Source organism: Mandrillus leucophaeus, unplaced genomic scaffold, assembly GCF_000951045.1.
Source record: "Mandrillus leucophaeus isolate KB7577 unplaced genomic scaffold, Mleu.le_1.0 Scaffold429, whole genome shotgun sequence".
Classification (NCBI taxonomy): domain Eukaryota; kingdom Metazoa; phylum Chordata; class Mammalia; order Primates; family Cercopithecidae; genus Mandrillus; species Mandrillus leucophaeus.
In genome coordinates, this window is record NW_012104576.1 from 2,388,292 (window position 1) to 2,401,328 (window position 13,037).

General features: G+C 35.1%; 1 protein-coding gene across 1 annotated transcript in view; it reads right to left on the reverse strand.

Moving 5' to 3' along the window:
- LOC105549005 (uncharacterized protein C10orf68-like) overlaps positions 1-13,037 on the reverse strand; it is a 180,156-nt gene that overhangs the window by 25,420 nt on the left and 141,699 nt on the right. Inside the window, exon 11 of the mRNA XM_011993312.1 lies at positions 5,976-6,059. Coding sequence (XP_011848702.1) covers positions 5,976-6,059 — 84 coding nt within the window. The remainder of the gene's footprint in view (positions 1-5,975; positions 6,060-13,037) is intronic.

Sequence of the window (13,037 nt, forward strand, 5' to 3'; positions counted from 1 at the left end):
ATCTGGTATGAAACCCACTAGATCATGGTGGATTATCTTTTTGATATGCTCTTGGATTTGGTTTGCTAGTATTTTGTTGAGGATTTTTTCATCTATGTTCATCAGGGATATTGGTCTGTAGTTTTCTCTTTTTTTTGTTATGTCCTTCTCTGGTTTTGGTATTAGGGTGATACTGGCTTCATAGAATGATTTAGGGAGGATTCCTCCTTCTGTATCTTTTGGAATAATGTCAATAGGATTGGTACCAATTCTTCTTTGAAAGTTGGATAGTTCAGCTGTGAATCCATTTGATCCTGAACTTTTTTTGTTGTTGGCAATTTTTAAATTACCATTTCAATCTTGCTGCTTGTTATTGGTCTGTTCAGAGATTCTATACCTTCCTGGTTTAATCTAAGGGGATTGTATATTTCCATGAATTTATCCATCTCCTGTAGATTTTCTAGTTTATATGGGTAAATGTGTTCAGAGTAGACTTGAATAATGTTTTCTATTTCTGTGGTATCAGTTGTAATAACTCCTGTTTCATTTCTAATTGAGCTTATTTGGATCTTCTCTCTTCTTTCCTTGGTTAATCTTGCTAATGGTCTATCAATTTTATTTATCTTTTCAAATAATCAGCTTTTTGTTTCATTTATCTTTTGTATTTTTTTGTTTGCTTGTTTCATTCTTGTTTAGTTCTGCTCTGATCTTTGTTATTTCTTTTCTTCTGCTGGGTTTGGGTCTGGATTGTTCTTGTTTCTCCAATTCCATGAGGTGTGACCTTAGATTGTCTATTTGTGCTCTTTCAGACTTTTTGATTTAGGCATTTAATGCTGTGAACTTTCCTCTTAGCAATGTTTCCGCTGTATCCCAGAGGTTTTGATTGGTTGTGTCACTATTATTGTTCAGTTCAAATAATTTTTAAATTTCCATCTTGATTTCACTCTTGACCCAGTGATCATTCAGGAGCAGGTTATTTAATTTCCATGTATTTGCATGATTTTTAGGGTTCCTTTTGGATTTGATTTACAATTTTATTCCACTGTGGTCTGAGAGAGTACTTGATATAATTTTGATTTTCTTAAATTTACTGAGACTTGTTTTGTGGCCTGTCATATGGTCTGTCTTGGAGAATGTTCAATGTGCTGATGAATAGAATGTATATTCTGCAGTTGTTGAGTAGAATGCTCTGTAGATATCTGTTAAGTCCATTTGTTGTTGGGTAGAGTTCAAGTTCATTGTTTCTTTGTTGACTTTCTGTCCTGATGACTTGTCTAGTGCTGTCAGTGGAGTATTAAAGTCCCCCACTATTATTGTGTCATCTCATTTCTTAGCTCTGGTAGTAATTGTTTTATAAACTTGACATATCCAGTATTAGGTGCATATATATTTAGAATTGTGACATTTTCCTGTTGGATTAGCCCTTTTATCATTCTATAATGTACCTCTTTGTCATTTTTAACTGCTGTTGGTTTAAGGTTTGTTTTGTCCAATATAAGAATAGCTACTCCTGTTTGCTTTTGATGTCCATTTGCACAGAACATCTTTTTCCACACCTTTACCTTAAGTTTATGTGAGTCCTTTTGTGTTGAGTCTCCTGAAGACAGCAGAAACTTGGTTGGTGAATTCTTACCTATTCTGCAATTCTGTATCTTTTAAGTGGAGCATTTAGGTCATTTACATTCAATGTTAGTATTGAGATGTGAGGTACTATTCCATTCATCATACCATTTGTAGCCTGAATACTTCCCACCCCACCCCACTGTGTTAATGTTATATGGGTCCTGTGAGATTTATGTTTTAAGGAGGTTCTATTTTGGTGTATTTTGAGTGTTTGAAGATTTAGAGCTCCTTTTAGCAGTTCTTATAGTACTGGCTAGGTAGTTGCAAATTATCTCAGCATTTGCTTATCTGGAAAAGACTGTATCTTTCCTTCATTTATGAAGCTCAATTTCACTGGATACAAAATTTTTGAGTGATTATTGTTTCATTTAAGGAGGCTAAAAATAGGACCCCAATTCCTTCTAACATGTAGGGTTTCTGCTGAGAAACCTGCTGTTAATATGACAGGTTTTCCTTTATAGGTTACCTGATGCTTTTGCCTCACAGCTCTTAAGATTCTTTTCTTTATCTTGACTTTAGATAACCTGATGACTATATGCCTACATGATGATCTTTTTGCAATGAATTTCCCACGTGTTCTTTGATCTTCTTGTGTTTAGATGTCTAGATCTCTAGCAAGGTTGGAGAAGTTTTTCTTGATTATTCTCTCAAATATGTTTTCCAAACGTTTAGATTTCTCTTCTTCTCAGGAACTCCAATTATTCTCAGGTTTGAACATTTAACATAGTCCCAAACTTCTTGGAGTCTTTGTTCATTTTTCAAAATTCTTGTTTCTTTGTGTGTGATGGATTGAGTTAATTCAAAAGCCTTGTCATCGAGCTCTGAAGTTCTTTCTTCTGCTTGTTCAATTCTATTGTGGAGACTTCCCAGTGCACTTAGCATTTCTCTAAGTGTGTTGTTGAGCCAGGAAGAGAGGCATCACCAGAAATCAACCGTGGCAGCCCTTTGATTTTGAAGTTTTAGTGTTCAGAACTGTGAGAAAATCAATTTCTGATGTTTAAGGTACCCAGTGCAGTATTTTGTTCTGGCAATCTGGGCAGTGAATACACACATTGTCACCATACCCCCTTTTATGCTTTAATTATGGTTTCCTTGAATTCTGTGAACCTATTTATAATAACTGCTTTGTAGTCTTTGCCAAGTCTAACATCTTGCACTCCCACAGAATTTTTTGTTGCCTACTTTTCTTCCCCCTGTGTATGGGTTATGCTTTACTGTTTCTTTGAATGGCTCATAATTTTAAACTAAAAACTAGGCATTTTAGTTTTATTTATTTATAATGTATTTATGTTAAAATTTCAACTTTCTTTGATTCAGGGGTGACATGTGCAGGTTTGTTACCTGGGCATATTGCATGTCACTGAGGCTTGGAGTATGAATGATCCTATCACCAAGGTAGTGAGCACAGCACCCCATAGGTAGTTTTTTACCTCCCGCCCCCTGACTACCTCTCTACCAGTAGTCCCTGGTGTCTATTTTTACCATATCCCGCCCCCTGACTACCTCTCTACCAGTAGTCCCTGGTGTCTATTTTTACCATATTTATGTCCATATCTACCCAATGCTTAGCTTCCACTTATAAGTGAGGACACACTGTATTTGGTTTACTGTTCCCAGGGTTAATTTGCATAGGTTAATGGCCTCTGGCTGCATCCATGTTGCTGCAACAGACATGATTTCACTCTTTTTTATGGCTGTATAGTATTCCATTACATATATATGTACCAGATTTTCTTTATCCAATCCCCCACTGATGGGCACTTAGGTTGATTCCATGTCTTTGTGATTGTGAATAGTGTTGCAATGAACATATAAGTGCATGTGTCGTTTTAGCAGAATCATTTATTTTCTTTTGGATACATATCCAGTAACGGGATTGCTGGATAGGATGGCAGTTCTGTTTTAAGTTCTTTGGGAAATCTCCACACTACTTTCCACAGTGGCTGAACTAATGTACATTCCCACCTACAGCCTTTCCAGCATCTGTTTTTTATTTTTATTTTTAAATAATAGCCATTCTGACTGGTGTTAGATGGTGGTTTTGATTCGCATTTCTCTGATGATTAGTGATGTGGAGCATTTTCTCATGTTTGTTGGCAGCTTGTATATCTTCTTTTGAGAAGTGTCTGTTCATGTCTTTTGCTCACTCTTTAATGGGGCTGTTTTTTGCTTGCTGAACTGTTTATGTTCCTTACAGATTCTGGATATAGACCTTTGTCTTAACCATAGTTTGTGAATATTTTCTCCCATTATGTTGGTTGTCTGTTTACTCTGTTAGTAGTTTCTTTTGCTCTGCAGAAGCTCTTTCGTTTAATTAGGTCCCACTTGTCAATTTTTGGTTTTGTGGAAATTGCTTTTGAGGACTTAGTCATAAATTATTTTCCAAGGCCAGTGTCCAGAATGGTGTTTCCTAATTTTTCTTTTAGGATTCTTATAGTTTGAAGTCTTACATTTAAATTTGTAATCTATCCTGAGTTAATTTTTGTATATGGTGAAAGGTAGGGGTCTAGTTTCATCTACGTATAGCTAGCCAGCTATCTCAGCACCGTTTATTGCATAGGGAATCATTTCTCCATTGCTTATTTTTGTTGACTTTGTCAAATATCAGATAGCTGTAGGTGTGTGTCTTTCTTTCTGGGTTCTGTATTCTGTTCCACTGGTCTACACGTCCGTTTTTGTATCAGTATCACACTGTTTTGGTTACTGTAGCCTTATAGTATAGTTTGAAGTCAGGTAATGTGATACTACAAGCTTTGTTCTTTTTGCTTATGATTGCTTTAGGTATTCAGGCTCTTTTTTTTTTTTTTGGTTCCTATGAATTTTAGAATAAAAACTGGATATTTTGGATATTTTGGATGATATTATAGACAAATCTAGATATTGATTTATTCATCATATTTCAAAACTTGTTGTTTGCTTTTTAGTGATTTCTTTTGACTATTTTACATTATTTTTCTCCACTACAAGAAGATTCTAATATTGTTCCTCCAGGAGCACTGCTTTTGGTAGCACACTGCCACTTTTGAATGATAGTGGTTTCAGGGGGACTCTCTTTAATGGCCTCTTTCCCTTATTTCTCTGTTAAGCTCCCTGCCTCTTTCAGTATCTCACCAAAGATCAAGGAAAAATATGCCTAACACTATTATTCCAGAAGTAAATTTAGTTGTTTAATCACTAAATCGTGGAACACAATTAAATAACTTTACTGTAGCTGAGAGATTGTAAATTTACCTGATATTTTTATCAAATAGAGAGGATGGGTAGCCAATAAAATGACTATCTGTTATATTCCTCTTCTTATCACATTCACAAGTTAGTCTGTATGCTTTTACAAATTTAAGGCAACTTTCCTCTCTAAGCCAGAAATATAAAATGATAAGTACAGCATCTGTTTTCATTTTTTTCAACTTTCATTTTAAGTTCGGAGTACAAGCGCAAGTTTGTTACATAGGTAAACTTGTGTCATGGGGTTTTGTTGTATAGATTATTTCATCACCCAAGTATTAATCCTAGTACCCATTAGTTATTTTTCCTGATCCTGTCCCTCTTTCATCCTCCACTCTCCAAAAGGCCCCAGTGTGTGTTGTTCCCCTCTATGTGTCCATATGTTCTCATCATTTAGCTCCCATTTATAGGTGAGGACATGCAGTATTTGGTTTACTATTCCTGTGTTAGTTTGCTAAGGATAATGGCCTCCAGCTCCATCAATGTCCCTGCAAAGGACATGATCTTGTTTCTTTTTTATGTCTGCATAGTATTCCATGGTGTATATGTACCAACTTTTCTTTATCTAGTCTATTACTGATGGGCATTTGGGTTGATTTCATGTCTTTGCTATTGTGAATAGTGCTGCATTACTAAGGGTAAAGGTTCAATTCAGCCAGAAGATCTAACTATCCTAAATATAAGCATCTAACACATGAGCACCCAGATTCATAAAGCAAGTTCTTAGAGACCTTCAAAGAGACTTAGGCTCTAATACAATAATAGTGGGAGACTTCAACACCCCACTGAGAATATTAGACAGATAATTAAGACAGAAAATTGTTTCAGAGATATTCAGGACCTGAAGTCAGCATTGAATTACAGTATAGCATTTGAAATAATAGCATCAAGCATATATTTGGGTCACAACAGCCTTGCATTTTTATGGATTCTTTACCAATAAATAAGTTCTAAAACTAATTATATCTAACTAATGTTCCATTGATAGCAAATACTAGAGTTCCACAAATTACAGGAAGAAATTTATGAAGATATTTTCTCATGTAATGATGACTTACAGCTACAGTCATCATCAAAGAACCATATTTAATTTAACTTCAGAGCTAAATAAGCCATTAACAGGAGGCTTGAAAAATTCTTGTTCTTACCTGCATGCCTCTTTGACTGTATGTTGATTAGATGTTTTATTGTATCTTTTTCATTAACACCTTTCAAGTGTTTTAGGCCAGTCTCTATAAAAACAAAACAGATTTTCAAAATGCTTTGAAAGGTAAATTGTAACATATGTCTGTGTCTGTGTGTATGTGATGGTATATTTGTACATATAAATAGTAATAATTAGCATCAGTCATTAAAGAAGATGAATTAGTAAAAAAAAAGCTCTGGACTGCAGAATTATAAAGCTTTAGAACTGGAAGCAATCTTAGCAATCATATAAGCCTAGAGAAGTTTAGTGATTTGAACAAAATCAGATATATAGTTAACTATAAAACTTATACAGAAATAGATGTTCGTTATTCCTAATCAGTGCTTTCTTCCATACAATGCTGCCTCTTCTGCAAACTGAAATCATCCTAGAGAGTTTATGATAAGAATATAATTTTTAAGCATCTTCATACTTCATACAAGCATATCCATACACCAGGTATGGATATACCTTGTGAGGTGGAATATAATTTTATTCACAAGTCAACTTGTGAACTATGGTCTTTATAGTCACAGAAAGTTAACCATCAGGGAGAAATTCTCTGATTCTTCTAAGAATATTTTAGACCCTTTTTATGTCATGTAACTATAAGTTATGTGACAGCAGTGATTATTGTGGACTGGTAGAAAGTGCCCTCTCAGGTCCATTTAGAATGTAGACTTTGTAGATGGGGAGGAAGAAATGGGTGATTTTGCATTCGTATCAGCACTGAGATTAGATTCCTTTCCCTTTGAGTTTTGATATGATTTGAACTTTTTGGTTGCTTTTGAAACAACTACTAGGGTCAATGACAGAAAAATAAAATCAAAATTAATAAAGGGAATTCATATTAAAAATTGAATAATCTGGATTTATGAAGCTGGGTCATCTACTGGGCCTCAAGTTTTGTGGGTGAAATTGGGTCTTAGCAGAGCATGTGACTGTAGGGTGAAAACTGCAATGACTCAGACATCATAGAGTAGAAGTTTTGCTCTGGAGAAATGGTTGAGTCCATGAATAAATTTTAAAGCTGCACAATGACCTTTGCATCCCATATGTACCACCATTACAATCTGTATAGAAATAGGAACAATTTAGGGTATCATCTCCAAATGAAAAGATGCATCAGATTGACAGAACAAGTCATTAATTTAATTAAAATATTTTGTGAAAATGATGACCTATAGCAATAACAACAACAACAAAAAACCTGGGGAACATTAGCAGACATATTTTAACCTTTTTAGTTATTTCCCTGACTTGTATAAGCAAGGAGTATTGATTCATTTGAGTTGATAAGCAAAAGTTTCTTAGATCAGTAATGAGTATTTGAGGACAGATAGGTTTAAGCACTAATATAAAATTATGTGCTAGAGAAATATAATTTAGTAAGAGTCACAATTTTCCTTCTTCATAACATCCTCCCAGTACTTTACATCTCTTTTTAAAAGTGTTACACATGGATTTTATTGAGCTTTCTTTTTAAAAAAGTGTAATATATCATATGATTTGCCCTTGTAAAGCATCTAATTCAAATATTTTAATATATTCACAGAGTTGTTAAACCATCACCACGGTCATTTTTAGAATCTACTTCAGATTTATTCTAATTAATTTCTGTAAACTATACAAGCATTTCTGCCAAATTTTCTATTCCCTCTTCCTGACATTTATACTGTAGTTATACCTATAAATATTAAAACGATTGTTATAATTATTTATCTATATAACTTTATGCCTTTTAAAGAACTGAGAAAAGAAAGAAGAACAAGTACATATTTATGTTTATTATATGAACATTCTTGTTTATAGTTTCTGGTTCTTTTTATTATTTCCTGTGAATTTGAGTTACCATCTATTGTCATTTTCTTCCTCTAGCATACTATTGCTCCCAGCCATTTCCTTTGTGCTGCTATTGTCAAACATATTGCATGTCTATTACATGTCTTTTATGTGATAGGCCCCAAAATACAGTTACATATCAATTTTATATATGTATGTATGGTACCACACAATTACATTTTAAATCAATTAAGAGAAGAAAAAACAAAATATGCATTTATAGAATATTATGTAATAGAATTATTTCACTAATGCATTTGTTGAAAAAATTACAATGTGAGGAAACTTGTTGTCAGCCTGAGGAACTTTCTTAAGTATTTTTTCTATAGCATGGCCTGATACCAACTAACCCTGCAAATTTTTATTTATTTGATATTCTTTTTATTTGAGTTTCATTTTTAAAAATAATTTTGCAAAACATAAGATTATTGGTTGATATTTTTTTCTTGCAGCCCTTTGAAAATGCCATCCCACTGCCTTCTGGCCTCCATCATTTTTTTTTTTTCCCCAAGATGGAGTCTCTCTCTGTCACCCAGACTGGAGTGCAGTGGCACGATCTTGGCTCACTGCAACCTCCACCTCCTGGGTTCAAGTGATTCTCCTGCCTCAGCCTCACAAGTAGCTGGGATTACAGGCCCGTACCACCATGCCCAGCTAATTTTTGTATTTTAGTAGAAACTGGGTTTCACCAGGTTAGCCAGGCTGGTCTCAAGCTGCTGACCTCAAGTGATCCACCCGCCTCAGCCTCCCAAAGTGCTGGGATTACAAGCGTGAGCCACCGTGCCTGGCCTTGGCCTCCATAGTTTCTGATGCTATGTCACCTATTAATCTTACTAGAATTAACTTTTGTATAGTTACAGTCATGTAACTATACAAAATGATGTTTGGACCACGTATAAGATGGTGATTCCAAAAGATTGTAATGGAGCTGGAAATTTCTATCATGTAGTGATGTAACCATTGTAACATCTTAATGCAATGAATTACTCACATGCCTGTGATGATGCTGGTGTAAACAAACCTACTCTGTTGCCAGATATATAAAAATATAGCACATAGAATTATGTACAGTACATAACACTTGATGATAACAATAAAAAGCTATGTTACTGGTTTATATACTTACTAGACTTGTTTATTTTTATTTGAGTATGTATACTGCTACTTACAAAAAATGTTAATTGTGAAACAGCCTCAGACAGGTCCCTCAGGATGTATTCCAGAAGAAGGCATCGTTATCATAGGAGATGAAAGCTTCATGTGTGTTATTTCCCCTGAAGACTTTCCACTGGGGCAAGATTTGGAGGTGGAAGAGAGTGATGATATTGATGATCCTGATTCTGTGTAGGTCTAGGCTAATGTGTGTATTTGTGTTTCAGTTTTTAACAAAAATACTTTAAAAGTAAAAAAAAAAATTAAACAGAAAGCATCTTATTGAATAGGCATATAGGAAAAGAAAATATTTTTGTACAACTGTACAATGTGTTTGTGTTTTAAGTTAAATGTTATTATAAGAGTTCAAAAATTAAAAAAATTAAAAAGTTTATAAAGTTAAGAAGTTACAGTAAGCTAAGGTTATTTTTAAGGAAAGATTTTTAAAAATAAATTTCATGTAGCCTAAGTGTACACACAGTGTTTATAAAGTCTACTGTAGTGTATAATAATGTCCTAGACCTTTGCATTCACTCACTGCTCATTCACTGACACACCCAGAGCAACATTCAGTCTTGCAAGCTCTATTCATGGTAAGTACCCTATACAGGTGTACCACTTTTTATCTTTTATATGGTATTTTTACTGTATCTTTTCTATGTTTAGATACAGAATTGCTTACTCTTGTGTTACCATTGCCTGCAGAATTCAGTCCAGTAACATGCTTTACAAGTTCACAGCCTAGGAGCAATAGGCTATACAACATAGCCTAGGTGTGTAGAAAGCTATACCACCTAGGTTTGTGTAAGTATGTAACTTTATGATGTCTGCATGATGATGAAGTTGCCTAACTATGTATTTCTCAGGACACATTTCCATCATTAGACAACACATGACTGTAGTTGTTCTCTTGACACTTTAAGGTTTTCACTTTGTCTCTCAACGTTTTTACTATGTTGGATCTGGTTGTGAATTTTATTGTGTTTATATAACTGGATTTAATTGAGCTTGGATAGGTGGACTAGTATTTTACATCAAATACTTTTCAAAATTTTCAGCCATAATTTCTTTAAATTATTTTGTTCTTTCTCTCCTAGTAATCCTATTACTTTAAATTTACAGATTATTTATTCTGTTAAAACTACTCTTGAGCCCCTCTAGTGAATTTCTCTTCGGTTTTTGTACTATCAACTCTAGAATTTCCTTTTTACGTGCACTAAAACATCATATTGAATCCCATAAATATGCTCAATTATAAATCAAAATACTTTCAATCTTTTTGTTAATATTCTCTATTTGGTGAGACATTCTCATCATATCTTCCTTTCATGCTTAAGCATAGATTTTATCAATTCTTTTAAATATTTATAAGAATTGTTTTGTAGTCTTTCCCTGCTATGCCAAACATTTGGCATCCTCATAAAAGTTTCTGTTGCATTTTTCCTTTGTATGGGACACATCTTCTTTTTTTTTTTTTTTTTCTTTTTTGCTTGCCTATCATATTTTGCTAAAATTTGGCTTTTTAGATAGCAAACCTACATACGAATTTCTTGTTTACTTTTTGGAATCTTGTTGTGTACATGTTTCCTTATTTAGCTATGTGGGTGGACTATTTTCTATTTTACTGAAGTCTTCTCCTGCAACATGAAGCTTCTAATGTTATTCCTTTGTGGGCACAGATGTGTATACACATGTATTAGGGTTCTCTAGAGGGAAAGAATAGGATATATATATATAAAATATGTGTATATATATTTTATATATATCCATATATAAGAACTAATAGGATATATATATTTATTAAGTATTGACTCACATGATCACAAGGTCCCACAATAGGTCAGCTCCTGCAAGCTGAGGAGCAAGGAGAGCCAGTCAAGTCCCAAAACTGAAGAACCTGGAGTCCAATGTTTGAGGTCAGGAAGCATCCAGCACAGGAGAAAGATGTAGGGAGGCTAGGCCAGTCTAGTCTTTTTACATTTTTCTGCCTGCTTTATATTCTAGCCACACTGGTAGCTGATTAGATGGTGCCCACCCAGATTAAGGGTGGGTCTGCCTTTCCAGTCCACTGACTCAAATGTTAATCCCCTTTGGCAACACCCTCACAAACACACCCATAATTAATACGTTGCATCCTTCAATCCAATCAAGTTGACACTCAGTATTAACCATCATAAGTCCACCCCTTATCAATTTGAACCCATACACATCTCCTGAGATCATACACAATCTTTAAATAAAGGCAACAATAAAGTCATAATTATGCCTAACATAATACAACTATCCTTCATACAACCAGAAACACACAAATCCCCAACCCAAATACTATTACCTAAAGTTAACAATACTTAAATGCTGATATGAAGTCAATAAATCTTATGTCACATGATAAAGGAAAAAGGAAATAAAATGAAGATATGTTCTTAGTACAAGTGTATACATGCACAAATTTGTTTTTAACAAAAGAAGGAGGAAATACTCATGACAATTACAGTCCTCATTTCTGCAGCTGGTCACGTTGTTGTAGCTGGCATTGGTGACTGCCTTCTTCTACTTATGCATTCTGTATTCCCTTTGCCTTCAGCAAGCACCTCAGCAGGCTATGGAATTTTTTCCTGGTGGAGTGACCCAAACCTTCATTCCTAAAGGGTCTGTGCTATTTGCAGTCCTGCCTGGATTGGGCTGTTGTAATTCCCCATTGACCTTAATCACAGGGCATGGTAATACTAAGAGATGCGCTGATGAATCTCCTGTATTCCATGCATACTCTTCCTGATCTCCATTGTGGAGTTGTAGACTGAATTCATCTTGATAGTCCAGGTCAATCGCCCAAGCCAACACTGTAGCCCCCTTCTTAGCCTGTTGACTTAAAGGTAGGAGGTACCCAAAGTGTCCATGTGGCACTCTTAACTTCAGGTTAATTGAATTGTTGTTGTATCTCCTGGTGGCAGCATTCCTCTCTCTGGAACTAAGACCTCTAGGTGAGCAGAAAGTAATATCACAGGAACAAGAAGCAAAAGTTTTGCTAGTGGATCACTAGGGGTGATGGTGAGTGGTGCCACTTCCCACTTCCACCCCATGATTCCTGGACCCGTGAATCCTGGCTATGGGAGAAACAGTACCATATATTGGATGCTGATTCAGAGAATACATTGCCTTACGGAGAACTTTGTCCCAGCCCTGCAAAGTATCGTCACCTAGTTGGCATTGTAATGGTGACTTCAAAAGGCCATTCCAGCTGCTTCAGGATAATGGGGAACATGGTAAGACCAGTGAATTCCATGAGCATGAGTCCACTGCCGCACTTTTTTTTTTCTTTTAACAATTTAAACAGGTTTATTCTGAGCCAACATGAATGACCATGGCCCAGGGAACAGTCTCAAGAGTTCTTGAGAAAGTATGCCCAAGGTAGTTGAATTACAGTTTGGTTTTATACATTTTAGGGAGACAGAAGTTATAAGCAAAGACATAAATCAATACATGGAAGGTATACTTTGGTTCAGATAAAAAAAGCAGGGCATCTTAAAAGGTCATGGGCTTCCAGGTTGGAGGTAGATTCAAAGATTTTCTGACTGGCAATTGGTTGAAACAGTTAGGCTTTGTCTAAAGACTTGAAGTCAGTGGAAAGAAATGCTTTAGTCAAGATAAGGGGGATTGTCGAAGCCAAAGTCTTTGTTGTGTAGATGAAGCCTCACAGGTCTTTAGAGAGAATAGATGACAAATGTCTCTTTTCGGGACTTAAAAGATGGCAGGCACTTAGTTAATCTCTCCTATATTTGGGAAATGCCTGGAAAGGAATTTCCTGGCTACATTAATGGAGATTCTCTATGGATAGAAATTTCTCCCACAAAAAATATGGTTTTGCAGGGCCATTTTAAAACATGGTTTTTTTCCTTTTTTTCTTTTTTTTAATTATACTTTAAGTTCCAAGGTACATGTGAACAACATGCAGGTTTGTTACATAGGTTTACATATGCCATGTTGGTGTGCTGCACCTATCAACTCGTCATTTACATTAGGTATTTCTCTC